Source organism: Echiichthys vipera (genome assembly GCF_963691815.1).
Source record: "Echiichthys vipera genome assembly, chromosome: 11".
NCBI lineage: Eukaryota > Metazoa > Chordata > Actinopteri > Perciformes > Trachinidae > Echiichthys > Echiichthys vipera.
This window is the reverse complement of record NC_139836.1, coordinates 18,581,987-18,609,956: the sequence shown is the minus strand read 5'-3', so window position 1 is coordinate 18,609,956 and position 27,970 is coordinate 18,581,987. Positions and strand designations below refer to the sequence as shown.

The window sequence follows — 27,970 nt, the reverse complement described above, 5'->3', positions numbered from 1 at the left end:
TGTTGCCATTGGTCTATGTAGGGTCAGTAAACATTGTAAGACATGCTGTGTTTATTTGACAATGTATGTAAGACAGGAGAAATGGGAGCAGGAGACGTAGTCAAAGCACCAGAGTAAAGCTCTCCCTACAGTGTGGAGCCAGGATCTCATCAAGTGTCAAAGGGGCCTCGCAACACTGGTTCAAGTCGCTGCATCATCAAGCTATGAAACCATTGTCATCTCCCCTGGACTTTCTCTTTAGAGCAGAAAAATACTGCAGTTCATCACATATAAGGAATGTGAGGATCCATGAATAAAATAACAACAACAACAACAGCAACAAAGAAAAAATAAAAACCCACAACATTTTTTTCCACATGGTATTCTTCACACTTTTTTTCTTCAATTTATATTTTATAATATATATATTTATATAATCTCTTAAAGTCATTCTGGAAATGTCCGGGCCTGTGACAGAGAGTGAGGGCATGATGGGTGAGTTCTGAACGCCCGCGGGCCCTTTTGACCCAAAGTGTGTGACGCTGAAGCTGGGCTAGATGCGCCGGCGTCGACCTCGCCGATCCTTTCCTCCACATCGCGTAACATCACGGGGCTTTCCTTTAGGATTCCACCTCCCTTCCCTTTGACCTCTGTGTTTCTCAGACGGGGACAATATGGAGGCCAAAGCCCTGGCCCTGCAGTTTGAGCTGGTCTCCATGGTAACTAGTGGCGGTCGTAGGCAGTGGCAGCAGTGGGTGCGGAGCCACGGGATGCGGCACTATAATAATAAGGGGAACCTGAAAGTTAACAGAAGAACGAGCCGTTGGAAACCACGAGGTCAAACACGTAAGACATGTGTGTAAAACTCCAAGGACAGTCAATACATGGAGCCTGGAGATTTTTACCATTGTTTTTAATTATTATTTTCAATTTAAAGTGGATTAATGTCACAGTACATTTGACAGAAAATCGCTTACTTAGTAATGCTGGATTGCTGAACCGCCATGCTTCATTGTAAGTGGTGTATTGTGGATGAGAGTAAGGGTTTCCAGAAAAGTCCCCTCCTAGAGAACAAATCAATAAACACAAACATTGGCAAAGAGCTAACAGACTGAAATGACTGACAGCTTTTGTAAAATATAAAATCTGTAAAAAAAAAAAAAAGCCTTTACACCAAGTTACATTGCGGTTACATCAAACAACAATGTTTCCGCTGTATTTTGATCCCGTCTGATTGTGTAGCTTGTCTCCAAAGTCCTTCAGTTGAATTGATTGTTTTATTAATCTTATGTTAGTCTTTAGGATTTCCTCTTTTCTCTCCTTAAGTAAGGACTTCAGTGTGATTTTTTTCCTCCTGCTTTTAAGTGATGATACTTCGCTTCAAAACTCCCTAATAGGTTCTCTGAGACTCTCATTCGCTCTTTGTCCTCCCTGTGCAGGTCGTGAGTGGAAAGGACGGGAGGCTGAGGGGATGTCAGCGAGCGATGCTGTGGGTCCACAGGTTTCCTTCTTTTATGAGACTATAAAGGCTGGGTTTTATATGAAGCTGCTGAAGAATGGCCTTTGCTTTAACAGTGTTTGGGGCCAGTCACTAAATCTTAGTCATTCACTACCAGATAAAATAAAAAATAAAAACTACAGCCTCTGGATAAAGAAGGTAGCTGTGCCTGTGTGCTTGTATGAGTACATCCATGGTGGCATATAATCCAATGAAGCATTAGTAATTTTCTTAACTTCAGATATCAGCTTTTACCTCCTTATATATCTTAAAATGTTACCCTGATGCACACTGAGCTCACTTGTAAATACTGCACGCCTGCTTTAATTATTGGTCAGTGTGAGAGGTACATGTCTCGGAGCAATAAAGGGAATTGTGTTTTCAGTTGTTTGGAGGAGAGATCTACACATGCTGGCAGCTATAGCATCCCACCGCTGGTGGTGTAACTCAAGCTCATCCCTGAGAGAGATAGTGATTTAAATATTTACAGGCCCTCCACGCCTCTGTGTTTTGACCCTTAACTGTTTGCTGTGAACCTGAACTGCAGGTTAAGTAGAGGGGAAAGAGATACGCTCTGCAGCCCTAGGTGTCCGGGGAGGCGAGGAGAGGAGCAAAAGCAGTGTTTATCGACGGAGCTGGTGAGAGTGCACTGTGTGGACACGGTGAGGGTAATGAGCGCTGGGAGTTGGAGTGTAACTGAGAGGAACTGTCCTATCACACGGCCACTGATTGTGGTGATCGCCTATCGAGTTCATCTAATGTCCTCGTCCGCAGACGCTAACCACACGCTAACCGCAGTCTAACAAAGGTATAACAAGCTTGCTTCAATCCTTTGGTTCAAGAGAAACGCTTCAAGGTTTCTTCAGCATCTCGAATAGTAAAAGTGCTTTTGTATGTGTTACATGCATACTGTTAGAGACACTACAGAAGAGCATTAGCACTTGTTTAGCTTAAAGTGACCTCAACAAGATCAACTGAAGGGGACTACCCGCTTAAAATAAAACCTGTAAAAGTAAAATTAATGGCATCATAAAAAGGGAGTACTGCCACATACCAGGAACCATTCCAGCGAGTGTGGAGGTGGGGTAGCTGCCTTGTCCTGTGGGGGGGACATGGGGCGGGTAGCCAGGTAAGGTGGTACTGGCCATGTCTCGACCTGCAGGCACACAGGAGGAAAAGTCTTACAAAGGATGCTTGAACACAGAAAAAGTTGAATATGAATAGAAATAGTCATTTTTTTAATGAAGAGAAATAGTTAAAAATGCTAAAAAAAAAATGTTTTAAAAAAAGACCACAAACATGCAAGATGTTGCAGCATGTTCCATGAAGTTGGTTGTTATCCTCTCATCCAGTCTGGGACTGTAGTGTGGGTGAAAGGTGCACCCTGGACAGGTCACCAGCCCGGACCACAGGGTAATTTGCATGTTATTTTGAGGAAAGTTACTATATATATACTAAATTGTTTTTATGAAATGATCTAATCATATACTACAACTTCCGTAACATTAATATACTAACACCCTAAGAAGCTTCTAAAACTGACGGCCCAATGAGAGCTGTCTCTGCTCCATGTTCAGTCCTGTAATTAACAGTGACCGTATCAGGCCTGGCTGGATGAAGGGTGCACACAGGACAGGGTCAAACGGGTCCAAATCAGCATCAGTCCTATGTCTCTGCCTCTGCACCCGCCCCCACCCTCACTTTTTGGCCTTCAGACCGTGGGCCTGTCACGAGGCGGGAGAGACCTGGAGCCCTATTGTTAACCCAAGAGACAAGCAAAGGGGTCAGAGCTGAAGAAAAGCCGGGTGGAGAAGGGGAGAGAGCAGCCACTGTTAATGAGGGGCAAACAGTCAGTTTTGCTCCTGTTTACAAAACAGTAGGGTCCACAAAGCATGATGGAATTGATGGCTTTGCAACGTTAGAGGCGGACGGTTTAATTTGGTGTAAATTTGAGAATTACTCAATGATTAAAAAAAGAACACTGAGGTAAATCAACTGAAAAGAGTGGGCTTGATTGGGTTTTGATGTGGCTGCAGGGCCTTATGGGTAAAGTTGTACCTGCTATAAAGGGCTGGCTGGCATACTGGCTGTAGCAGGGGCCTTGGGCATGGACAGGGTAGCTGGGAGTAGAGGCATCTACAGAGAGGCTGGACGGGTGGGGCAAGATGTCGGCTAGAGCAGAGTCCCCAACAGAGGAGGGGGTGAAGGGGGCAAAGGATGCCTCATGGGGCTCTCGCTTTACACACATGGAAGGTGGATATGATGAGTGAGAGTCTGCCGGATGGAAAAAAGAAAAAGAAAAAAAAACTAGATATAATGTAGACATGCAACCCCACACAAACTGTACATACATTCACTTCAGTCACTCATATGTATGGTGAGATGGATGTATTGCTTTCTAAATGTCCAAATAACCAAAAAAGAACATGTTAGACTCCAAATCCTGAGCAGATTTGTGGTATGAATTAAAGGTCTCTCTTATGAGAGTCTAAAGCATGAGGAACACTACAAGAAGTCGCGACTGTACATTAACTTCCTATCTTTTGCCAATTCAGGACCAGACATTTCATATGAATTCTGAATAGATAAACAGTCCTAAGCAGTTTATTTGTTTATTTATTGCCATTTACATGGCATATAATAATAATCTCATATGCACCCAGCAGTAATTCATTCGACTAAGTGGAAACATACACCAGTGAAATGTTGCAACAACACATCGCGCCTGATCAATCAAGCTCAAATGCGTAAAAAAAAAATTTCCCTCAAGGTTTCGGGGGAAAACAAACAACATAATCTCACGGCTGCTTTCTCACAACAAAATCACTCCCACAAATAACCAAACAATCGGCTCGCAGACAGTTCAAAACTCTACACTTGGATCTAATTTGGCTGATGAGTCTTGGCATCTTTCATTTCACTGGCTCTGCCTCTTGAACCTATGCAATCAATGTGAGTTCTGTCTCCGGCCTCTCCACGTCTGCCGCAGAGCATGTTCTGTTCGCTGGGGCCTGTAGGGAAAGATGGCTCTTTCCCGACACCATGATAGCCTCATTAGCTGCTTGCCCCATCATTGTTACTTTACAACAGGACTGTGTGTTGGGAATCCTCATTAAGATAAGGGCTGTTCTATGGAAGGGGGATGCAACCCTGTCAGCCCTATGAACCTAATACTAGGGAACATAACTGACTGCTTTTCCCATAGAAATCTATAGCAGGTTCTCCAGATTCCTTTGTCTTTGTGACAGCTGTAGATTTAGACAGAGGTACTGCAATTACATAAAATACTCTCATCTTATTGAGACAGATAGCGTCATTATGGAGGGAACAACACAATGTTTAACTGTGTAAGTTTTCAACTTATGATCAAATCATTAAAAAGACGGTTGCCCCGAATATCCGGAATGAACAGAAATATTCTAATGAGTGGGCTCTGCACTTAATTGGATGGACATAAAAGTTTGTCACATGCACTGAATAGGAAACCAGATCCGCATGTAGGAATGATTGCAAACGGCTGATGCTCAGTTCTGTTCTTCAGTTAATTATATCTAACATGTACTCTGTTAAAGTTGTTAAAGTTAAAACAGCTGTCAAAAGTATGGGTTGATTTGGGTGCACAACAAGTCCAATCCACCCCCAGAAAACAGCTGTTCATTGACGCAAGATACGACAGCCCATAAAGTTAGCGGTTAGCCCAAAAGGACTATATTAAACGTACATCAGCTGCATTACGCTTTTAACCCATGTCCCAACTATATTATATGTAGGTAGAAAGTGCTGTTACAGTGCTGTTACAGTTATTCCCAGCTGCAATGACGGTGCAGAGATTGAAGAGAAGATACGGAAGACCTGGAAACATTGACCAACCAGAGCAGACTGGCCCTTTTCAGGATCAACTTAAAGAGACAGGCGCTAAAACTGAACGTTTCAGACCGAGGGTGAATACAAGTATATTCAGACAGGAAGTATGATCAAATAAATAATGTGAACATTAAAGCATGTAAACATGTTCCAGTAGAAAACCCAAAATACAAGTATGACCCTGAAATTAATGTATGGAAGTATAATATTATTTAACAAAACATAAACCAATCATTGTGTCACAACTTAGAAAAGTGGATTGTGTGTTTGTTACGTTAATCATTGTTCTAAAGAGCACTTACTTCGCTATAAGGGTGTAACTGCAAGGCCCACATTAACTTTGGGACAATAATCTGAACTTAAGTAAAAGACTGAGGGAGCCAAGCATGACGCCAAAGGCCAGGTCTGTTTACACCGTATCTCAGACTTCCTGCCTACTACTGTAGGCTTCTGTTTTCTCTGCACCTGAGCAACCATTGTCAAACAGACAGCGGTTACAACGCAACAACAACTGATACAAACGCTGCGTTCAAGACCACTGAACTCTGAAACTAATCAGACATGGTGTTGCTTATTGTCCTGGAGACGAGGCAGAGCCTGGGTAAAGGGAGCCTGTCAAATCACAGGCCCTGATGATGGAGATGGAAGATAAACTCAGGGTCCTTGGGGACTCTTCTCCCCAGCAAACACATCTCTGAGAGAGTGGAAACGTTCTCCAACATCAGCGTCTGCTTCACCACTGATACCACGTCTACAGACCCCATCAACCATAGAAATGAACTGTAAAGAACCCACAATGGTCTTCAGGGTGAGGTGTCCAGATATAGCTACAACAGCCTTCTCTCAAGTGAGCATTTCATTTTTTAACGTGCACTGTGGAACTTTGGCGTGCAAACCATTTACTGGCAAAACTCTGGTCTTCAAAGGGCTGATACTCAATCGACAGAGAACTTTTTCATTCCTACAGTATGTTCAAGATTACAGCAAAACTTCTGTCTCGTGACGGTAGGACAAAGTCATCTGGAGAAGATTCTACAGATAATTAAATGTTAATTTTACCTTGACAGGGACACATTTATGTCGGCTTCAAGTACAGCCTTCGCTCACCTGCACTGTGGAGATGGTCATTCATGACCACTCGCACCAGAAAGGAACAAAAGAACGAAGGGTGCATCCAGTTGTGAGTAAAGAATATTTGCTGGGCCGAATAGCTTGAATTCCCCATCCACGGATTTAAAGTAATTCATTATCAAATGTGTGCTCAAAGGTTAGTGTGCAGTTGCGGGGGGTGGTGGGGGGAGGGTATAAACATTAATTTTTGAGCTCGGGGCTGCAGGCATTAACTGAGCTGAGACACACCGTTTGTCACCAGGCCACACACCAGGCACCGCAGGTTAGGTGGCTGCTTGTTGTTTGCCACCCAGCAGGGTCATATGCCAAGTCATAAAAGGGGCTTAGAGTGTGGTGTACATTTCAGCTGAAATGAATCTGAAATAAATAATAACTCACCTCATTAGTACTAGGGAGCGAGAACAACAGATAGCTATATAGGTATAAAGAGAGACAGGAAAAGCACTGGATCTTCACATCTGCTGGAGTTTAAGTAGGTCAGAGGGGTGCCCATTTACACCCAGCCTCCCCACAGGCTCTGGTGAGAGTGATCATGGAGCTCAGCCTTCACAGAGACAACTGTACTCTCATTGGGCGTAACCCTTTTTAACTACTGATAAGTAGCTACAATATTATACTATCATTTGTCCCACATTTAAACGCAGAGATTTAGGATAACTACAGCCAAGATGCACGGGATCTGCAGAATACTTCATGCTGCATATTCTGTTCATGTATCAATAAAAAAAACTGTGCGGTCAGATAAATGCCGGACCAAGCCGGAGATCAGTTACTCATGACATGTTGTTCTATTCATGGACGCAATGAACAGCTCACAGTGTGCTTCCACTGAACATACAACAAACACAAGGACAACTGTTTCTCTACGACTTGTACACACGTGTTTACATTTTACCCAGTCGGGTAATGCACAGTACTGATGTAAACATGGTAATTAGTAAATATGTGACATTTGATATAATCTACTTGCCTTATTAGCATTTAAGAGAATCATTTCTGTTCAAAGAATTATCAACAAATTTAGTCTTTTTAAAAATCTTTTATAATGATTTTCATCAACGTGTTAAACATCTAAAGATAGTCACTGTGCCGGAGTGGATATCATTTGTAATTGATTGGTGCTTCTTACTAAATCCCAACGGTAAATCTCTCTGTGATTTGGCTGCCGCCCTCCTTCCTAGGTAACCGTCTCTTTCACACATCAGGGTAAACAGAGGACACAAAAGATGGCCGACGTTGCTTTCACTAGCGCCCTTGGAGCACGAAACTGAGCACTTAATTAATCATTCATCTTTAATAGATTATGCAAATTTCAGGACATAAAAATCAACAAGATCAATAACTGTATGAATTTTAATTGGGAGCAGAAAACATTTAAAGAATGAATATAATCTCATAGCACCATCCAGTATGAGAGCATAATTTATTGATAATTGGATCCCAGCCTAAGTGAGGAAGGTAATTTAGCATTTTTCAGCCTTGGCATACATTCCTATTTACAGGGTTTGCTAATGACAGAAAAAATAATATTACGCGGTAACAACCTAGACCAAATCAAATGCTTCATGCATTACTTTACATAGTCGTTAAAATTAAGTAATAAAAGCTAACTGGATATTACTTCTGACTTTAATTTGCTGCTCAAAATACTAATTTTCCTATGCTTGTGCTAAAGTATGTTGTCATGTTCCAAGAAAAGAAAAGTTTTCCTAGTTCGCCTCCCCGTTACGCAATCTGTGGCCCTCACATTGCTTTAAGAGCCCCCCCCGGCCCCCAGGTGGCTCGAGGCCACCTGCTATGAGTGTGCTCCCCAGTGCGAGACCGCTTTCATAGGAGGAGCCCAGCATAAAAGACAAAAACACACCTTTCTTCTCATGAGGCCCAACTTTCTGGGGCAAATCTACCTCCCACATATTCAGGAATAAAAAAGGGGTCTTTCTTTTCCCACAGCTCTGTGTCTGGGGCTGGACTGTAGGGATCATTTGAGAAGGGCCACTGCAATTTTCAATCATGTTGTCCTCCTCTTTACTTCCTTACTATCTCTCTCTCGCTCTCTCTCTCTCTCTCTCTCACACACACACACACACACACACACACACACACACACACACACACACACACACACACACACACACACACACACACACTGGACTCATTGACTTTGATGCCCACTGCATAATTATGCGTGTTTTATTAAAAGACTGGCATATTACTTTGGACTCAGTGTGGCCATCAGTAAACCTAACCTCTCCTGGGAAAGAGCCTCAGAAGCCACAATGAAACAACATTTCAATTAACCAGGTGGCCATCAACCTCGACAGCAGAGCAAAATAAGCCATAGAGCAATACAGGGTGGGTCAGTGTGGGTTATATGATACAGATAGTTAATACTATAATAAGATATTCAATACACTGCACCTGCCATTACCTGTTGGCTCTCAGTGGACGTATCTATTAAAAACAGCAGCAGTTGGAAAAAAAACCTGTAATTTCAGTCTCATCTGTATCTGTGTGTGTGTCTCTCTCTCTCTCTCTCTCTCTCGCTCTCTCTCTCTCTCTCTCTCTCTCTCTCTCTCTCTCTCTCCCTCCCTCTCTCTCTCTCTCTCTCTCTTTCTCTCTTTCTCATCCTCTCTCTCTCTCTTTCTCCACAGCATGAGGCAGCCAGCCAGCCGCGGTGCTATTCCAGCCTCTGTCAATCAACAGGCTATCATAGCCTTTGATGACAACGTCGTGTCGCGGCGAGAACAGCAGCTGTCTCTTATGAGAAGTACTCCCAGTCAATCTGTTAGCGGGCCAATCCGGGCTAACACAATAGCCAGTTAGGAGCAGCGTGTGAAAGGCCTGTAGGATTTAATGGGCTCAGATGATATATCGCCTCGGTCTGTCCCTCAGAAATAAATACACAGAGTGCCTCAAAAAGTGGCTGGAAGTGATAAGAATTTAATATCACTGGCAAATGTGCACGCCATCAGGAAGTGGCAGTCAAAATCTTGATTAGGCGGGGATGATGCAATATCAGGATGATTTTTTACAATGCACAGTCGATGTTGACGCAACATTATAAAAAGTCAATTTCATCAGTGGAGTTTTAATACTTTAATCCATGAGGAAAACAGCTTATAAGTGAAAGCCCAAACAACTGACTGATTATCAGTAATATCAGTTTGTATTATTAAGTGACAAAGTGTAATCTGGGTGTAAAATGACAGTATGTATTGCAATATCAGTATGTTCAGGTGTATTATAGTCTCATTTGTCAGTTGCTCCAGTCTTCAACAGCTGCATTAGTGTGCACATGTGGCCTCTGGTGATTATGGGATTTAATTAGACTGATTTATTTTATATCAGGGGAACAAAGAATGAGTAAACTTGGCTGGTGTGAGGGGCGGAGATGAATTTGGAAAACAAATGGGAAACAGTCTATTAAAACTGACTATGATCATGAGTACGACATGCTTGGTTTTACTTAAGATAAACATTTGGAGAATAATCAGAAGAAGATGCCATGAAACAAAAGACAAAGTCACAGCAGCAGGCAGAGCTGAATACACTGTATGACCACCTTGCTGCAGATGTTTTTGACCTGCTGCAGCTGTGTGTATTCTTTTAGGGATCGATGTAGCGTGAGTCAGATTGTACCTGTCACAACAGAGTAGCTCTGGGAGACACTGGAGGCAAGGTCGGAGCTGGCGCTGGTGGAAAGGCTTGGCTTCACGTCATCCAGGCCAGCGTTCAGGGATGGGAGTGAGTACTCATTCGCCTGTAGACAAATACACAACACATGCAAAATTATGTCAAAGGAGAAATGCACATGTGAGTAAAGGTATTCACACTTTTTATATAAAATAATTTAACATTCCATCAGACTATGCATTATCTGGTTAATATCGCTTATGCACTGCATGCAAGCCCAATTTGCGTACGAGATTTAGAGCAGCTTTTCCAGTTATATGGGAAAAACGTCTGAAGGAAACCCCTGGTGTATCTGAGGAAGCTGTCTGTGATCCTCTCACCGTGTTTCCTTCTGAATATTTCCTGTGAATTCTGTGAGCACCCCCCCTCACCCCTTCACCAACCCGTCCCGACCCTGCTCCCCATGCTTTAGCAAGACCTATGATGTATGCATGCATTAGGGCTTGTCTGAGGAGAAGGCAGAAAGGGAGAGAGGGATGAGAGAGGGATTGGGAGAGGAGTGAAAGGACGGGGTGTCAGCTGGCTCTTTGTGCTCCACTGCAGTCATCCCTGTGACCAGTCAAGGGAGGAGACATTCAGGGCTTTGTTACAGGAGAGACATGTGGTGTGGTTTTTTAAAGGGGAGTACAACCTCAAAATGTTGTTTCGCCTCTAGGATGGACATATAAAACTGGATAAATAAAATGATAAAATAGCGTGTATTGTTTTTTGCCTTTCACACTTTTATTAGTATTTTTTACTTGTCAACTGTGATAAAACCTACTGTGCAGCCGCAGACATCTTTCACGTTTTACAATTTTTTATTCAAAAAAATGCAACACTGCTGTGCTGCTCCAGAAAACTTGTGTAAGGATCAACCACCAACTAGTCTCTAAGTATTTATTCACTTTAATCTCAGGTTAAGACTCTGCTAGCAGCTGGGATGAATCCTGTTAGTTAATGAGATGACACTTCCTGACCTGACTCTTCTTCTTTGAAAGGATAAGTGTGTGAGCACACATTTGTGGTTGCGAGTGTTTGTGTCGGAGTGCGTGTGTGCATCTGTTTGTCTCAATGGGACAGGGGTCCCACAGGGGCGAGCTGGTGACCCCAGTCTTGTCTGCTTCTATCCCAGATAAACTCTAATTGTCTGCTTACAACTGTTCCCTGGCACTAGGCTAGATGTTCCTCTCTATTCCGTGGGGCCTCAGCAGCACAAGAGCCATTTTGTCATGCAGATGGGCTGTGGGCAGGGCTGGGCAGGGCTGGGCGGAGGGCGAGTGGCACGCACAGAGGGGCCTGAATGACCTGACCACATGGCTGCCAGAAGTGTGGGAGGGATGAGGCCTATTCAGGCTAGCCTCTTCAAAATGGCTTTTTAATGCCCTGACGCAGACACCAGACAAGCCCCTAATAGCCTAATATCCCACCTTTTCACCAGTTTAAGAAAAGGAGGGGGTGTTGGAAACAGGGAGAAAAAAGGAGGTGCGCAGAAAGAGTGGAAAGCGGCCTGATTAATATTACATTAAATTAAAACTGATTTTTCTGGACCATTCTGATGCCGTTTTTCTCCCCCCTCCTCCACCTTTCTCTCGCCTTTTTAATACCTACTCCTCCACTCTTTGTGATTGCAAGTCATTTCCAATTCGTTTTGGTATTGATCTTGCCGTAGAAATCACTTTGGTAATTAGCTGCATTAGGGGGCTGTATAGCAGGCTGAGGGGCTGTCCCTCTGATTTATCGCCGCTGTAATTCCCCACGATCGCACTGAGATGAAAATGAACTCAATTAGGGCACTGCTAAGACTGCATGGGCACCCACATAGAGTTCCAATGGAAAAATTAATAGTCTCTTGTTGTTTAACAGTCTAATGGATGTAAATAAAGGTTATCCGTTGTAATAGGCTGTAGGCTTGTAGGTTGCTTGGAGGAAGAAGTTGCATAAAGCTTTTTGTCACCTGTGTACCAGTTTATACTCTTTGTAATCTTAAAAAAACCCAATGTAAATTATTTTACTGGGCTACAACTTAAAGAGAGACAGAAAGATAGAAACCAGGCTGTCAGTGCAGGGCTGTAACTTTCAATATGTAGAAAGAAACCTGTGGCCAACCTGTTCAGGTTTGATGTGTTCTGAAGTGGGGAAGACATCAGGGTAAGAAGGGCGTTCAAACACACGGTCCAGGGCCTCCAGCTGCTGCTGGGTGAAGGCGTCCGCTCTCAAGTGCTTCCTTAAACTCTCCACACTGCCCTGAGAGTCGCTGCCCGGGCCTGAGCCATCAGAGCCATCTAGAGAAAGAGGGAGAGGAAGAATGGAAGGGGGACAACAAGCTATATGAGGGCACAGCTCCAGTCTTTTTCCTGTTATTATTCTAGCAGGTTAGCAATGTTAGATAAGCATAAGGAGATTTATTTATTTATTTATTTTTTTTTTAGCTCAGTGGGTGTGAGAGTGATGGCACGAGGAGCAGTAGTTAATTCTGGGAGACCCACCATGATGTCTGCCTTTTATCTCCCTCTCTGTTTTTCACTGTCGCTCTCCCTTCCTCTCACACACTCACTCAAGCAGCTCTCTGCCTACCCCCACCTCTCCTCATGCCGTGGCCACCATCAGCACGGTCATCATGTGATAGGTCTATGGTAATTGATGGATTACCTTCAGTGCAAATATATACTTGTAAGGGAGAGCGTGTATTTCAGGAGGAGAAAGTAGGGCTGGCGATTACATACAGAGCCTCTCATTCTGCCAGCGGGAAATGGAGGGCCATTATTTAACTGTACTATTTCCTCCTGAACATATTACCCTTCCCTCTCTCTCTCTCTCTCTCTCTCTCTCTCTTGCTCTCTCGCTCTCCCTCTCTCTATCTATCTCTCTGTCTCCCTTTTTCTCCCTCCATCCCCCACATATTGCCTGTCTTCTGGAAAACAGAATGGAGTGGGGATGGTACTGAGGACGGGGTGTCGAGGGCAAGCGTATGCATTTCCTCACTCGGTCACACTCTGTATAAACAAATGAGCCTATGCTTCCCTCATTCTTCTGATCTCTGACCCTATCAACTCGGCCAGGGAGCCCGCCGCTGCAACTGCAGCCCTCCTTCTGCTCACTCATCAAGTCCTGAACACTAAAAGAAGAAGAAAAAAATATCTGCAGCTAAAACCTCCAGCCAGCATCCCAGGAACCTCCACTCCACGCCTGCCTCCCGCCACCCTCCCTTCCTCCCTATACCCCGCCGCCAACAGCGGATGAGGGCTTTAGTTCCCATACAAATCTGTCATTCTAAATTTGCAGCAGATTATGTTCTCTCCTGGGCGAGCCAGCGGTGATATATGATATGCAAGGCCGCTATTGATTGCCTGATCCGCCAGCAGAGGAGGGAGGCGAAATGAACTTGGAATGAACATCATGCCTCAACTCATTGTGCGTATAATACTCTACTTAATCCCACATTTTTCTGTGCTATGGAATTCAATTGATCAATCATGTTCCACTGATGGTACCATTTCAGGGGCGTTATTGCCATTCTGCTCGGCTGCTTGACCTTTTTTCAATGGCTGAGGCCAGCGGATGAACCCGAATCGCACCAAAGAAATAGATCCATGGAGAGAATGGAATAGAGGGCTGCTATTGAGTATGAGTGTGTGTATGTATAGATGGGAGGGTGTGTGTATATGTGTGTTTTTCTGCTAAAATATATTGACTTTAGCTTTGTGTAACATTAAGGAAGAAATCTGCCATCAGTTCACCAAATAGTTTAGCACAAACTCTTTTTATTTTATTTTGTTTTACAAACTGCTCTCTTGGGTGGAGGGTTGGGGTTGCATCATTATTGCTGCTGTATGAAACTCACTTGTTCTGTTGTACAGAAGAAAATGGAGTCATTAATTACCTCGTATCAGCTGGTCTGAGAAAAGAGGCAAGTTCGATCAATAGCATGTGTTTGTCATTCACAATGGAGGAGCATGCTTATACTCAGCACCCCCTCACATATAATCAGGGCTCCTGAACCAGCTGCAAAAGGACAAACATTCGCATTATAGGATACTCTTTGGTGCAGTTTCTTGATTAGCAACACTTTCTGGTGTTGTTAAAAGGTTTGTTAAAGGTTTGTTTACATCGGTAATGGTTAAGAAATTGGAGTGAAACGGACCTAATTTTTGAATCATGTTCAGTTAAGACAAAACACTGTTTTCATCTCTAACTCATCACTTATTTATGTGTATATATTTCATATTCATGTGGTCAAATAATAACTGATTTGGCCTTTAAATAGAAATAATACTAAATCATTTATTTTCAGGAATCACCATTACAGCTTCATGTTTGACATATATCATAAGATAGCTGCAATAAATCAGATTCATCCTTTGACAGTCAGCGTGTCAAGTGGAGTGTGAAGCCCGACTGTCAGACTGTGTGTGTGTGTGTGTGTGTGTGTGTGTGTGTGTGTGTGTGTGTGTGTGAGAGAGAGTGTCTCATTGACTGGCTTCATTTTCTCAGTGTTTCTTCAACCCCTTTGGGTGTCTCAGCAGGTATTCTCTTATCACTCCCACAACACCAGCAGACTGCATCTCCTCATTTTAACACCAAAGTGTTAGGAGACGAACCGAGATAAAAACGAGACTCTCCAATGGTGACATTCACACATCCACCCTAAAGCAATGCACTCTCTGGTAAATACTTTCTTTGATCAGCTTGAACGGGTGGACACTGTTTGACCTTGTTGTGTCCAAAACTTTGAGATTTCATAATGATGTATTGAAACATCTTAAGCAGACTTTTTACCAAGTCAAAGCCCCGAAGACAAACTCAACCAATGGAACTGTGATAAAGGACTCCTTTTGGAACTAATATTCACACTTGTGCACTGTTTCTATACACACACATACAGCATTAACTAATACTGTTAGACGAACCACAATGGTATCAAAAGCTGTTCTGTTTTGCCTTGTCTCTAAGGGGGATGTTAGCGTCCTGCGGTGGCGTGGTGGCACTTTATGTTCTCCTTTCATCTCCCCTGTCCCTGTGATAAGATAACTCAGCAGAGAGTAGAGGTGGGGGCTTGTTTGAAAGTCAAATGAATTCCTACACACCGCCCGGCTCTCTCTGTAAATCAATGACACAGGGTTTCCTAGATCAGAGGCTGCGAGTCCTCTGCTGATGGGTGAAATGATGCTCTCGCAAATTGTGGATCATTTGTTGATGTTTTTTTTTAAAAATGCAGTTATGCTTGAAAAAAAGAGAGAGAACACAAACAAACTGGTATACCCAGAGGGTGAACACTCCTTCCCTGTAAGCTAGCTATATTTATGAAAGCTCTGAAGCGGAAAGGAGAGAGGTGGGTGGGGTGGGGGAGAAAGAGGGAGAGAGGCAGAAGCACTGCCATGGCTGTTAAGATCCTGTTATGTTGTGGCGTGTTTAAGAGCTTTATTAATTCGATTTAGCACCACCAACCAGTGTACTGACTGTCAGCAGGCATAGTGATGCTTATTTGATTTTTGCACTCACTGCCAGCGCTGAGGCTGCGCTGATAGTATTTTTGGAGCACTCTAGTTATTTTATTTACTTTGATTTAAATTCTTACATCCAAGCCAAAGCAGAAGGTTTATGATAAATAAATAAAATGATTTGGATACAGTTTTGAAAGTTTATAACATTAATAGGCGAGTGGATGCAGATGAGGTGGTAGAGCGATTTGGCCTTTAAATTTAGGTTGCTGATTTGATTCCTGGCCACTGGAAGGGAAGATTTGGACAAAAAAAACGTTCTGCCAAATGAATGTAAAGTTATATTTTTTCTCAGTGTGGGGAACTATTTAAAAATATGGCACTGCAGTGAGTCTATTGCACTATATTATTGAAATAAGCCTTTAAACAAGAAAGGATAAGGCACACTGCCTCACCACAAACTAGAAAAATTAAACTTTATTTAAAAAAATACTTAAAACACTTTGGTTTACATTGGAAATGAGTTTAAATGATCTTTTAACCCCAATGTTTTTTTTTTTTAAAAAAGAGTAATTTAAAACATCTCTAGAGTAACATAAAAATGATAAGAAAGATATTTTGCAGTCTCCCTCTTTAGCGTGACTCCATTCCCATCTCTTGTTTTTCTTTGTCCTCCTCCCGCTTTCATCTCTTCCCTACTCTGGACCAGTCTGCCGTTTAGCGTTGCCACCCTGTGTGGCGAGTATTTGTGGAAATGCAATTAACGTACCCTCTCTTTTCTCTTGCCTTTTCTCCCTCCTCAAGCTGAGTAATGCATCGCTCCATTAATTCTCGGCATCGCTGCCCGTAATTGACTTTTCTCTGACATGATTCCTCTCCACTGAGTGAATTCCCTCTCCTTATATTTTTTGTGACGGATCTCATTGTATATTGTTTACAACTATGCGTGGGGTCTCACGCAGCCAAGTTGCTGAATGCAAATGGTTAACCCGCAAGACTCGGAAGGAAGAGGCGGATGATAAGAGGAGAAATGAAATGTGGAAGAGAAAGAACGACAGATATATAGCAGAGAAGGAGGAGGGGGAGAAATGTGGACCCTTTTGTGTCCTCCTCTACTGTCGGGGCCCTAACAGCTTCTTGTCTCTATGTTACGCTCTGCGGCCCCTCTCAAACCTGGGCTTTTCTCTCTCACACACACCCCATCAGGGCCATCATGGTGCTCATGATTCCATTTATTTCTGTCTCGCTCTGGATGCATTTATTTTCTAAAGTGATCCTCTATTGACTCATTGTCATGGACTGGCTTGACTAGCCAACCAGTATAGGCCAGGTTCAAATCCATACACTAACTGATTCAAACTCCACAAATAGGTCATATGTGTTAAAAGATACACACCGGAGAATCTCCAAAAGGGCCAAATATCACATTTGAACAAATCAAAACAGCGACTGTATTCATTTTTCCCCAAGCTATTGAACAAGGTGGATATGACTCTGGCTACTGCGTGCGATCGTCCTTTCGTGTCATGAATGAACAACCTGCTAGGCTATATTTTCTTCTCCCCGCTCACACGCTCATCAGCTCCTTCTACACTCATCCCACACCCACGCTACAATCACAAGTTATGACCTTTGCTTTCTCCATGTAATTTATCACTGTAGCTCCCTACTGCCTGTCCTCCCCGGGAGCTGCACTGCGCTCCGTCCAGGACGTGGTGAGCCAGCTATGAGACAAGCATACAGTTAGGTCACATCAACCTGCGTGCATACAGCAGCAAGGTCAGGAGTAACCTGTCAGGATGTGCTAAGACTAGGAAACACTGAATTTACATAAAAGCTGCAGCTCTAATAAAAACAGCATTACCTTTGAAAAAGAGAGCAAATTAGAGCAGGCATATCTCACATAGTAATCATCGTCGAGAAAGGCCCAAAACTTTAGAAATGAGTGCATGAACTTTCTAGCACTGTGGTACACATTTGACAATTACACAGTAGTTGTTACCAAAACCTCTCCTGTCTTTTCTTAGCTTTCACTTCTACTATGTTTAAATGGCTGAGTGAGAGCATGTTGTACAACAGGCTAATTTCCCCACTTCCCTATTAATGGATTTGGCAGGAACAACATCGCATTTCCTGTAATGGGATACACAAATAAATCTGGCTATGGATAGATTTGTGGGGTGGGGGTGTGAGGTGGTGGTAGGAAGAGGAGGGAAGGGGAGGTGGGGGTGGTGGGGGAGCGGGTGCGCATTGAGACGCATTCTCCCAGCACTGGCATAATTGGTATCGCTGCTTGCAGACATGCAAACCAATCTCTCCACAGATAGGGCTGAGACTCTCTCTTTTCCCCCCTTAAGGCTATTTCTTTTGTCTTTTCGATAGCTTGCACATCCAAGATAGAGGGTGTGTGTGTGTGTGTGTGTGTGTGTGTGTGTGTGTGTGTGTGTGGGGGGGGGGGGGGGGTTAATTTCTGAATTAATAGCTTTTCTCTGCAGAATTGCAAATTCTTTTAAATGTCACTATGTTCACTGTGTGACGAGCATCCGAAGCCACAGAGTTATAAACAGACACACACATTTCAGTGCATAGGTGTGTGTGTATATATACATGCACAAATCCTAAAAACTCATTCTTACTCAACTCTCATTTAAGCTGCCTGGACCTCCTTCTTCCCTCCTTTCCAAAGGAAATGACTTTTTTTTCTCCCATTCCACTGCTCCTCTATCTCTCTTTTCCCTCCTCCCATCTTCACTTGAAGCCGTCCAGTGTAACATGCTACTTTTAATTTGCAATAACACATGACAAGGACAGATTAATGGCTCTTATGGCACCTATGTCCCTGAAGCTCGTCTTACGGGGACCCGGTGTACATAACGCGTGTCACACTACATTATCTCTACAGCCCTCCAGTAATGGGGACCTTTTTCTTCCTCAAAGGGCAACCGCTGACTTCAGCCACACCGGGATCCCACGCCACCACCATCACAACACTAGCAGTACAAGGACTGTGCAATGCTTGTTTTTCATGTTCAACAAATGATCACAATGTAGGCACAAATGACACGCTTTCAAGCTTAAAATCTTTGATTGGTTTACAGACATGCGACAGAGTCCAGTAAGTCATTTGTAGAATACTCTAAACATCATGAAATGTATTTACTGTCTTATGTATCTGCTAATTTATGTATTTGCTGAGTTTTCTACAAAATAACATGTTAACATTTTAGCAGGTAACTTCTGCTGCTACATAGTCTAAGATCGCTCAGGTAGATGGTCCGCTGCAGTTTTGCTTCGCAAAATAACAACAAAGCTGAAATAAATTAACATTTAACATGTAGGCAATAGAAAATGGTCATGAATAAGTCTCTTGACATAGCAGGCCAAATTAAGGGGAAATGTCAAGTTTAGACTTATAGAAAAAATTATTTAGTTTACAATAAACTGCATCTTGTTGAAAACCCAAAGCTATGTTTGCCTGATGACAATTCTAAATAACCTACACTCTGCATTACTGTATATTGAACTGCATGCCATTACATGGAAAATATGATTTTCCACAGTCACTTTAGCTTCATTCATTTTAATTTCTCAGGAGATTATTTATTGGCAAAATCTTCACCCCCCACCTCCTCCCCACAAACTCATAACCCTGGAAGAGCAAAAACAGCAATTGAGAGGAAAGTGTTGTGTTCTGATTGACCAAAAGCAAAAGAGAAGGTTGTCTAACTTCAACTTACAATGTCCTATTTTCCTTCCATCCAAGTGGTTTCCACTCCAGAGAACTAAAGAGAAACATAAAAGAAGGAAGTGGCCTGTTTTGATGAATGCTCTTAGAGATCATTTTCAACCATTTCATCCCATCAGCCACTTGAAAGCAGTACCACAGAATCAAACACGTGCATGCACACACACACACACACACACACACACACACACGCACACACACACGCACACACACACACACACACACACACACACACACACACACACACACACACACACACACACACACACACACACACACACACACACACACACACACACACACACACACACACACACACAGGCAGCCCCCTCCCTGCCTCCACCGGTCTGTTCCTACACCTGTTCAGGCCTCCACCGGGGACATGTTAATTCATAGGCATTAAAAAAGCCAATTGTTTGCAAAACCGATAATCTATTAGCCCTCAGGCAGTGTGTGTCCACTCTCTTGCCTTACCTAGGAATGAGACATTCTGGCTTAGAGTGGATAGGCTTCCACTTAATCTTTGAGCATATCTAGGTCTATTTTTTTGCCCTGGTAGTGTAAAGTCTATTATAAAAAAATACACTATTAATGAATGTTTCACAGCTGTTCAAAAAAATATAATTAGATTAAAAAAAATGTATATATATAGTACAGATAAAATAAGTATCTGATAGTATCAAGGCAGAGCTTCTCTTTTTGCCTTTTGTTACATTATAGAGAAGCAGCAGCCCTGATGCCTTGCCAAGGGGGATTAGAGTTGTATGACAGCTATATGGGATATCTACAGTACGTCTGAGCATGGTATAAAATTGAGATGCAGCTCTGTAGGCGTATGGTAAAACGCAGGGCATCAAAAAGCTGATTGAATCGCAACACTCTCTCAACACTCGCCCTGCCTGATATACAACATAACAAGTCACTGGAGACAGCACACAGAAACACACTTGGCTGCAGCGCTGTCATAAATGCCATCTTCTTCACACACAGGAAAAAAACATAAAAAAGTAGGAGACGAGTGATGGAGAGAATTAAAAGGATGAAAAAACAAAGGGATCTTGTGTCTCCCTTACCTTCGTCTCGTTTCCTCTTCTCGCCGTTGGTGCGAGGGATACCAAGAATGCCGTTGATGGAGTAGGATCCTACGGGATCGTTGGAGGCGCTGGTCACAGGGGGCGAGGCTGTGCTGGGCACTGATGGGGAAATCTGAGTTAGTGTGTGTCTCATTTTTGTGTGTATATTAAGGGGCGAGTGTATGTGAAAATGTATCATGTTTGAGTGTTTCTCTCCTATGTCAGCCGTCCTGATTGGCTCATTTGACTGTACTTTAAACTGTGTTTAGCCTCCTTCGCGCTTACCTATGGTGTGGCCGGGCGTGGAGAGCGGCGTAACGGATCCGTCAGGGGATGGGTGGAATTGCTGCTGGACTTTGGTGCGGATAATCCTGGTAAAGTGAACAACAGACACGGATCAATCAATACCGCTCCCGGTGCATGGAGATTTCACACCAGCCCAGCCACCCCGGGACACTTAAACACGGCACATCACGTCCACTTACACCCGTGCATGTACAAGTGCTCCAACGTTTGGGTCCACATATTCAGGCCCCTGTCACAAATAGCCAATCTCGGGGCTTTAGGGGCAATCTCTCTGCTCCTGTGTGAGGCTGAATAGGGGCTGCCCCCTGAGATTGTGGATTCAATCTCGCTGGATTCTGAGGTTAGAAATATGATAAAGTCCCTCTACCAGTAAGATGTGATGTGGCGGGAAAGTCTTCATTGCACTTTGGTCTGAATGATCTTGCAAACAAAGCATGAAATCACATCAATTCACCTCAATGATCAGCTTCACTGGCTCTACCTGGCCAACTCTAATAATCTCCCTCTCCTGCTCCCCACTCCTTCTTTCCTCCTCGCTCTCTCTTTACTCTCTCCATCTCTCAAACCTGATCTTTCACTCCTCTCTCTCCCAACCTCATCCCCTTTTCTCATTTCGACTCCACTGTCCAATGTGCTCTCCGTTTTGCTGTACTTTACAATGTCTTTCTTTCAAACCCCCTCATCTCTTTCTTTCCCTCTTTCTGTCTTCACTCTTTTTCATGGAATTTCTTTAGTCCTCCCCTGTACTCTCTCTGTCACCATTGTCTGTTGGAGTTTTTGGTATTTCTGTTGCTCATTGTAGCAAATAGGAATCCTCCAGGCTCACTGAGGATCACAGCCTATTGATTGGGACTCCGGGATAGAAAAGTTGACGGCGAATGGCGGAGAGGAACAGCAAATGCAAATGGTGATCTATAAATTATATGTGACAGGAAAGCAATAGCGTCTTATTGGCCCAACCTGAGACCACCGGCACATCCGATGTCTTTTATAATCTGCGGTGCACTTTGGAATAAATAAAAATAAAACAAAGCATCACAATAATCTGAAAGCTTTGAAGATGACAAAAATAAGAGGCCTAAGAGATGTTACATTTGTAAAAATTGAGGATTGTTGTAAAGGTACAGTAGGATTTACACAAGCTCAGCTTTAGCTCTTATGGGATATGATCGCATTACATTAAACCATGACTATGGTAATCTTTTGATTGACAGGTGAACGTGAGATCATTGAATAACAGGCAGCGTTGTGTACAGACAGAAATCACACATGGAGCCCTCTCACTCGAGAGGTGTGACAAACACAGACTTTTACAGACTGCAGATGAGGCGAACGACGCTCACATGTGCATGCAGCATCCAGCAATGAGCTATCAATTCTGAATCAGGCGTCTATGGGGTTAAGTTCCTCGAGGGCAAAAATGTACATCAGACTCTTTTCATTCCCCTCACTATCTCATGTGTCCTCCATACTCTCTCCTTCAGGCAGGGCAACAAAGGCTAGCAGCCTCCTCCAGAAAGCACACATCAATATTTTATTTGAATTTCTAACATCTCACCAACAGTTATCTGACCTCACGACTCCAGGGAGCCTCATAAATTCAAGGACTTGGTCTCAAGTCTGTGTTGTTGATATTGAATAAGCAATTTGGACGGGTGAATTAACGACTTTGGTGTTTGAGTTGGGTGTTGTAAAAAAAAAAAAAAAAAAAAAAAATCCCCAAAGAAAGATTAAAATGTGGATCAATATGATTGAAAGCCGCTTGGGACCTTATGGGCACACCTCTGTCCGCAGGGCATGTTGTAGGTGGAAACTCCTCTCTGCAGCAACAAAACAAAATGCAACCCAGTCTCTGTGTAATCTTTAATAATTCATGCAGGAAAAATGTGTTTAAAGCCAGGACATCCTCTTTAGTCAACAGAGCAGAGGTCAGGCCCTTAACCACAGAGACCACCAGGGGTCCACTGTGTCTTTCTCTCTCCCTTTCTCTCTTCCTGCCTCTTCCTCACTTTCTTCCTCCTCCACATTTTTCCCAATCCGACCAACAGTGAGATACAAAAACAACCATGGACATTTATGGAATGTTAAAATTAATAATTAACTATTACATCAGTTAAGGTTAAATTTGACAAACATGTAAAAATGTATTTCAATACTCGTGCATTTTTTTAATGTGCTGTAAAATAAATATTAATTGACCTTCCTTTAATGCTGAAATACAGTTTTGTGAATAAAACCTACTGATTGTTAGGGTGTGATCTGTGAGGCTGTGCTCTAAGAATGAAAAATTATGTTTTGTGCATTGCCACATGCTCTGTTAATTATTAATGTGCAGGCCAACTTAGTTTCAAAGGACATTTCTCCTAATAGTGCTGTTGCACACAGCTCAAGCAGATGGCCAGGAATGTTTTCTAATAGTAACACATAAAACATTCCCTCCACACACATTTCAATTTGGTTTTAGGAACAACAGGTGAAAACAGAGAAAGATCTGTTGAAACCATCACATCCACAAGAGCCTGATTTTTATAATATTTCTTTTTTCTTTTTTTTGTAAAGTTTTATCCATTTCCTGCATTTAGCTGGATGTGTTATGAGACTCTCTTCAGCTCATTAAAATGTAATGCCGATGACCAGCTCTCTGGAACAGTGCCTCCTAACCAAAGTTCATCACTCGCAGGCACTATGGGGCTTTTCCCCCCACTTTGCACACATGCACTGGGGCTTTTCACCAGCGTCCTCTGTCTAAAGATACTTTGTCCACTGCTGTCCCGCTTCATGTGGAAAGGTGAAGGTGTAGGGTGTCTGCTGCTTTAGCTCCTCCGGTGGAACAGAAACTCTTTTATAGTCCATTTTACCCATAGATCAACACTGTTGGACGGGGATTTAATGTGGTTTAGAATTCTCTAGAAGCATTATACTGAAATTAAAACGAATAATAATAATAATTATTATTATATTTTCTTTATTTTTTTTAAAAGTGGGATTAAATTTAGAATTGTCCAACCAATCTGTTGTCGCTCCACATTAACCACGGTGTTGGAAAACAAAACACTTGGTTGGCAATAAAGACGCTGCTGCCGCCTCTGTCGCAGTGTGGTCCGCGTATTGAACGACTTTGTTGGGGTATTTCCCTTCGCCTCTAGATCTGGTTACGCGGTATTGATCGGTTTTTATCGAGACAGATGTGATTCTCCGTGGCCCCAGCCTCAGCTCCCCGTGCTGGCTGTGTCGTGGAGGGCCGCACAGGAGATTGAATTGCACGTTGCGAGACCACCCCGGATAGGCTCGGCTGAGACCGACTACGGTTCAGCCTTGTATGTGAAGATACAATAGCGATCTGCCTATTTCAGCGCGGATTTGTCCAATTCACGCGTGTGTTTTTTCTCTCGTTCTCTCATCTGTTTTTTCTTTTTGTATTTGACTCAAACACTGTCTCTCACATGCATGCACGCACACATTTAGAAATAGATAATAAAAAAGAAGCTTAGTTTTCAGAGAGATTTTACGCGCTTTGGAACAATTCGGTATGCTGATAATTCATTATTTGCACCTACCTGTTGATGGACGAAACGCTGGGGACGGTGTCGTTGTCGCAGACGCCCTCGGCCAGTAGTCGGTCCCTTATCTCCCAAGCGAACATGGTTGGATTCTGGCGCTTATAGTCAGCGATTTTATCCACCACTTTCGGAGTTGCAACCTTTGGTTTGGAGCCACCAATGACTCCGGGTTTAATACTGCCGGTTTCATAGTACCTGCATGGGGACAGAGTGAGTGTTCCTGAATGGATCCCTCCTTTAATTCAACAGTCCAGGCTGATTGATGGGAAAAGGTGACTTAAATATCGTTTGTGTGGCAACAAATCTCCGCCGACCGTCTGCAGTTACAAAAAAAACATTACCTACAAATATGAAGACGGTTTTAATCTAATAATTGGTGTGGAAGTGCTGTTATATGGACCTAATTGAGTGTCAGCTGGAAGGTGAACTGAGCGGATTTTCAACGAAAAACAAGTGTAATTAAAATCACACAATATAAGCAGTGAGACGGACAGGACAAATGACAGTTTAGCTGTAAACGCACAATTTAGACCTCATTTTCAGTTCCCACGAGCTTACAGTAGCATGCACGACATGCCACCATGACCTATTGGTAAATGTTGGTGACAAACATTCAGTGTGTGTGAAATGAAATACCTCTGAAATGCCTTCTGATAGCTGAAAAAAATATATTTCAAAATATTATCTCACAGCATTTGTGCTCTGAAGCTTTTTTAAAAAAATGACGTAGACCTAATTTATCAGGTTTGAAGTAGATTCTGCACTGATGGAAAATATAGGAACGTAAAGTGTGCATTTATCGTATTTTTCTACTGGATTATGAGACTCAAAGGTGAGTATATAGTGGCTGCAGATTGGGCTGTTTTCTTAATCTGCTAGTGATATTCCACTTTGTGTCTGTAGACCTAAAAAAGTCAGTCTTCAAGTGACCTCACGCTTCTGTATACACTTTCTTTATCACCTACAGTCTCCTAGAATATTAATACAGCCTCGTATTCTTCTGAGAAATGTTTTATCCTCAATGCTTAGCTGTAAACTCTCCTCCTTAAAATTTATGTCATGATTATGATGCTTTTCTCTTGCGTGGCTGCAGGTGATGGATAGAAAATCTCGGACGCAGAACTGCTGTGTTCAAGCAAAAAAAAAGAAAAAGGGGAGAGAAAGAATAAAAAAAATGACCTGCCTATATAACCGATGACTGAGGCTGAAATAGAGCTGGGTGCGCATATACGAGCTATAGAAGATTGATGTTTGACACACATAGGGCTCTGTTGGTAGTGGATCCCCCCTTTTACCTGCCGAGGATTTTGCTGACACAGCCGTGACTGACCCGTAGCTGTCTGGAGATGTCGCAGGGCCGGACGCCCTGGTGGGCCAGCTCCACGATCCGCTGCCTCACCACGTCCGGGAGGGGTCTGCCGTTCACAAACACCCCGCCGAGCTGGTTCACACCGCCGTGCCCTGCGTGGGACACAACAGCAGCACAGGGGAACATAACATTACATACCTGCAGGAGACACGGCTTCTCCTCATGCGGATACATTTTGGTGTCTTTTATTTCATTAGATGTTTTATTGTTAGGCTAAAATATTAAACCACATTAATATACACACATAAAGTATACTGCACAGTGTAGGCTATATATAAACGCACACACACACATACGCACACACACACACGCACACACACGCACACACACACACACACACACACACAGAGGGACACACGCACGCCAACAGTCTTTGGTGCTGCATGAATTCTTAAATATATTTAAAAAGTAATGGGATTTTATATTATAATAATAATCATTATTATTATCTATATGTTATTAATGTTGTTGTAGTAATAATAATTATTGGTGTTTATTATTATTATTATTATTATTATTATTATTATCATCATCCTCATGTTAGAAATTGAAGCATGTAAGGATTGTGTTACTGTTTAAATATAGAAAATATAAAAATAAAACAAAACAAAAAATATTAAAATATATAAATACACCTCACTGGCTCTTTTGGTGCCATATAAATAAAAATGCAAAACTACCCTCACCTTGTACCTTGGCAACTGGCAATATTTTCCAGGAGCACCTCCTCCACTGCAGCCTAACACATGTCGCAGATATTATGTTTCAACCTGTTTAATTTTCCTCGCACAATTATTGTAAATAATTAAAATGAGCTTTGATAACTCATATTACAAACGCGGATGGTGCGAATGAGGAGGAATAAATAATTTACACTCAGCCCGGGTCTTCTTTACCCATATCGTATGGAGAAGAAAACATGAAGAAAATGAACAGTTATAACTGCGTTTTATTCTTGAAAACCTAAATCTAAACTGAGAGACAAATAAAGTGCCATCCATTTACACACAACGTGCCCTTGTCTCTCTGAAGTCATTTCACAGGCAATAAAAGCTTTGTATTTAAATCAAGGAGTTTCTTTTTTTTGGTCGCCCAAAAGTAAATGTAGCGCAAACCAGCCAACATTTTCTCATTTAGTTCAAACTCTGAATCATTTAAGGTTTACACAACAAATACAAAATATAAACAAAACTCCCCAGTGACCCATGTGCTCTTACAAATAAGCCAGAATTTATTATTTTTTTAACAGCGTCTTATTCTAATTTTTATTATAAGGGTACCACAATTCACGTATAGATCTGTTTTAAATTACTCTTCTGGGAAAACTTTGCCAGTGTTTTTAAGCGCTGTGTGGTAACATAACTAACATGTTTAATATATGAGAGCTGTGTTAATCTTCATTATAGCAGACTAATAAAACGTCGGCAAACCAACATTATTTGGCTGATATATATTATAGCGTATTATAAAATGTCTAACTGCATGATTTCTAAATTACACTCCAATCATTTCAAACATCTCGGATCTTATTTGTGCAGGGGTTAAAGTCACAACACGTTGTATTGTATTGTTGTGTGTAAACTAATTCAGTATACTCACGGTGCATCGCCGAGAAGGGGTCTGCTTTGCAGTGAATATCCATTGGATAGCAAAGGAAAGAAAGGTAATCGACTGAGGTCGCCGTTTCGCCTCTGTGATGCAGCTTTATAAGAGTAAAAAAACAAAACAAAGGTGTATAATTTGGGGAACAACAGTCCGTGTGCGAAGAGTCCGCAGCAGTGGACAACTTCTTTGAGGGGGGACGATGCTTAAGTTTTCCTCCTGTTCAAGTCTAAACTCAAAAGTCTTGCAGAATGGATGTCAGGTGCTGAGCATGACCCACGCGTGTGCAGAGCGCACCGGTCGCAGCAACATTGATTCAAACCGGGTCACTGTTTGTGTTTAAAGGACATCATGAGGAACAGAAAAGACGAAAAAGAATAGTCGAGTCTCCACGGGTCCGCTCGGAGTATCTGCAACCGAAAAATCCCTCTCCTCTGACGGCGTGGAGCACAGGCGGGCTCTGTGGTTTAATCAGATAGGGGCGGAGATGACAACAACATGGACACGGCGACGTACAGAGCAGTGCGTCCCCTCTCCTCCGGAATGGGCTGTGCCTGAGCGAAGCTTTGGGCTGAGAATGAAACCCCTCTCCTTGTGTGTCTGTTTCTAAAAGCTGCAGTCCCACAGATCACCCCCCCCCCCCCCCCCTCTTCCTACCTCCATCCCACAGATCCCCTCGCATAGAGATGGATGACTTGTCAGACAAAGGCAATAGATTCCAACACTTTGT

The 27,970-nt window shown here is 42.7% G+C and overlaps 1 protein-coding gene across 4 annotated transcripts; it reads right to left on the bottom strand.

Moving 5' to 3' along the window:
• Positions 1-638: 638 nt before the first annotated feature.
• pax2a (paired box 2a) lies at positions 639-27,286 on the bottom strand (the record flags this gene model as incomplete). Of its 4 annotated transcripts, none has more annotated exons than XM_083923465.1 (10): positions 639-757; positions 957-1,043; positions 2,532-2,633; positions 10,112-10,232; positions 12,254-12,501; positions 20,404-20,523; positions 20,689-20,774; positions 24,267-24,464; positions 25,565-25,730; positions 27,238-27,280. In XM_083923465.1, 10 exons carry the CDS (start codon positions 27,278-27,280, stop codon positions 639-641), a joined length of 1,290 nt encoding a protein of 429 aa, XP_083779591.1. The 4 variants fall into 4 exon arrangements, with proteins under 4 accessions (XP_083779591.1, XP_083779593.1, XP_083779594.1 ...); XM_083923467.1 differs by having other exon boundaries at positions 12,254-12,429; XM_083923468.1 differs by having other exon boundaries at positions 703-776; positions 12,254-12,429; positions 27,238-27,286.
• Positions 27,287-27,970: the final 684 nt, after the last annotated feature.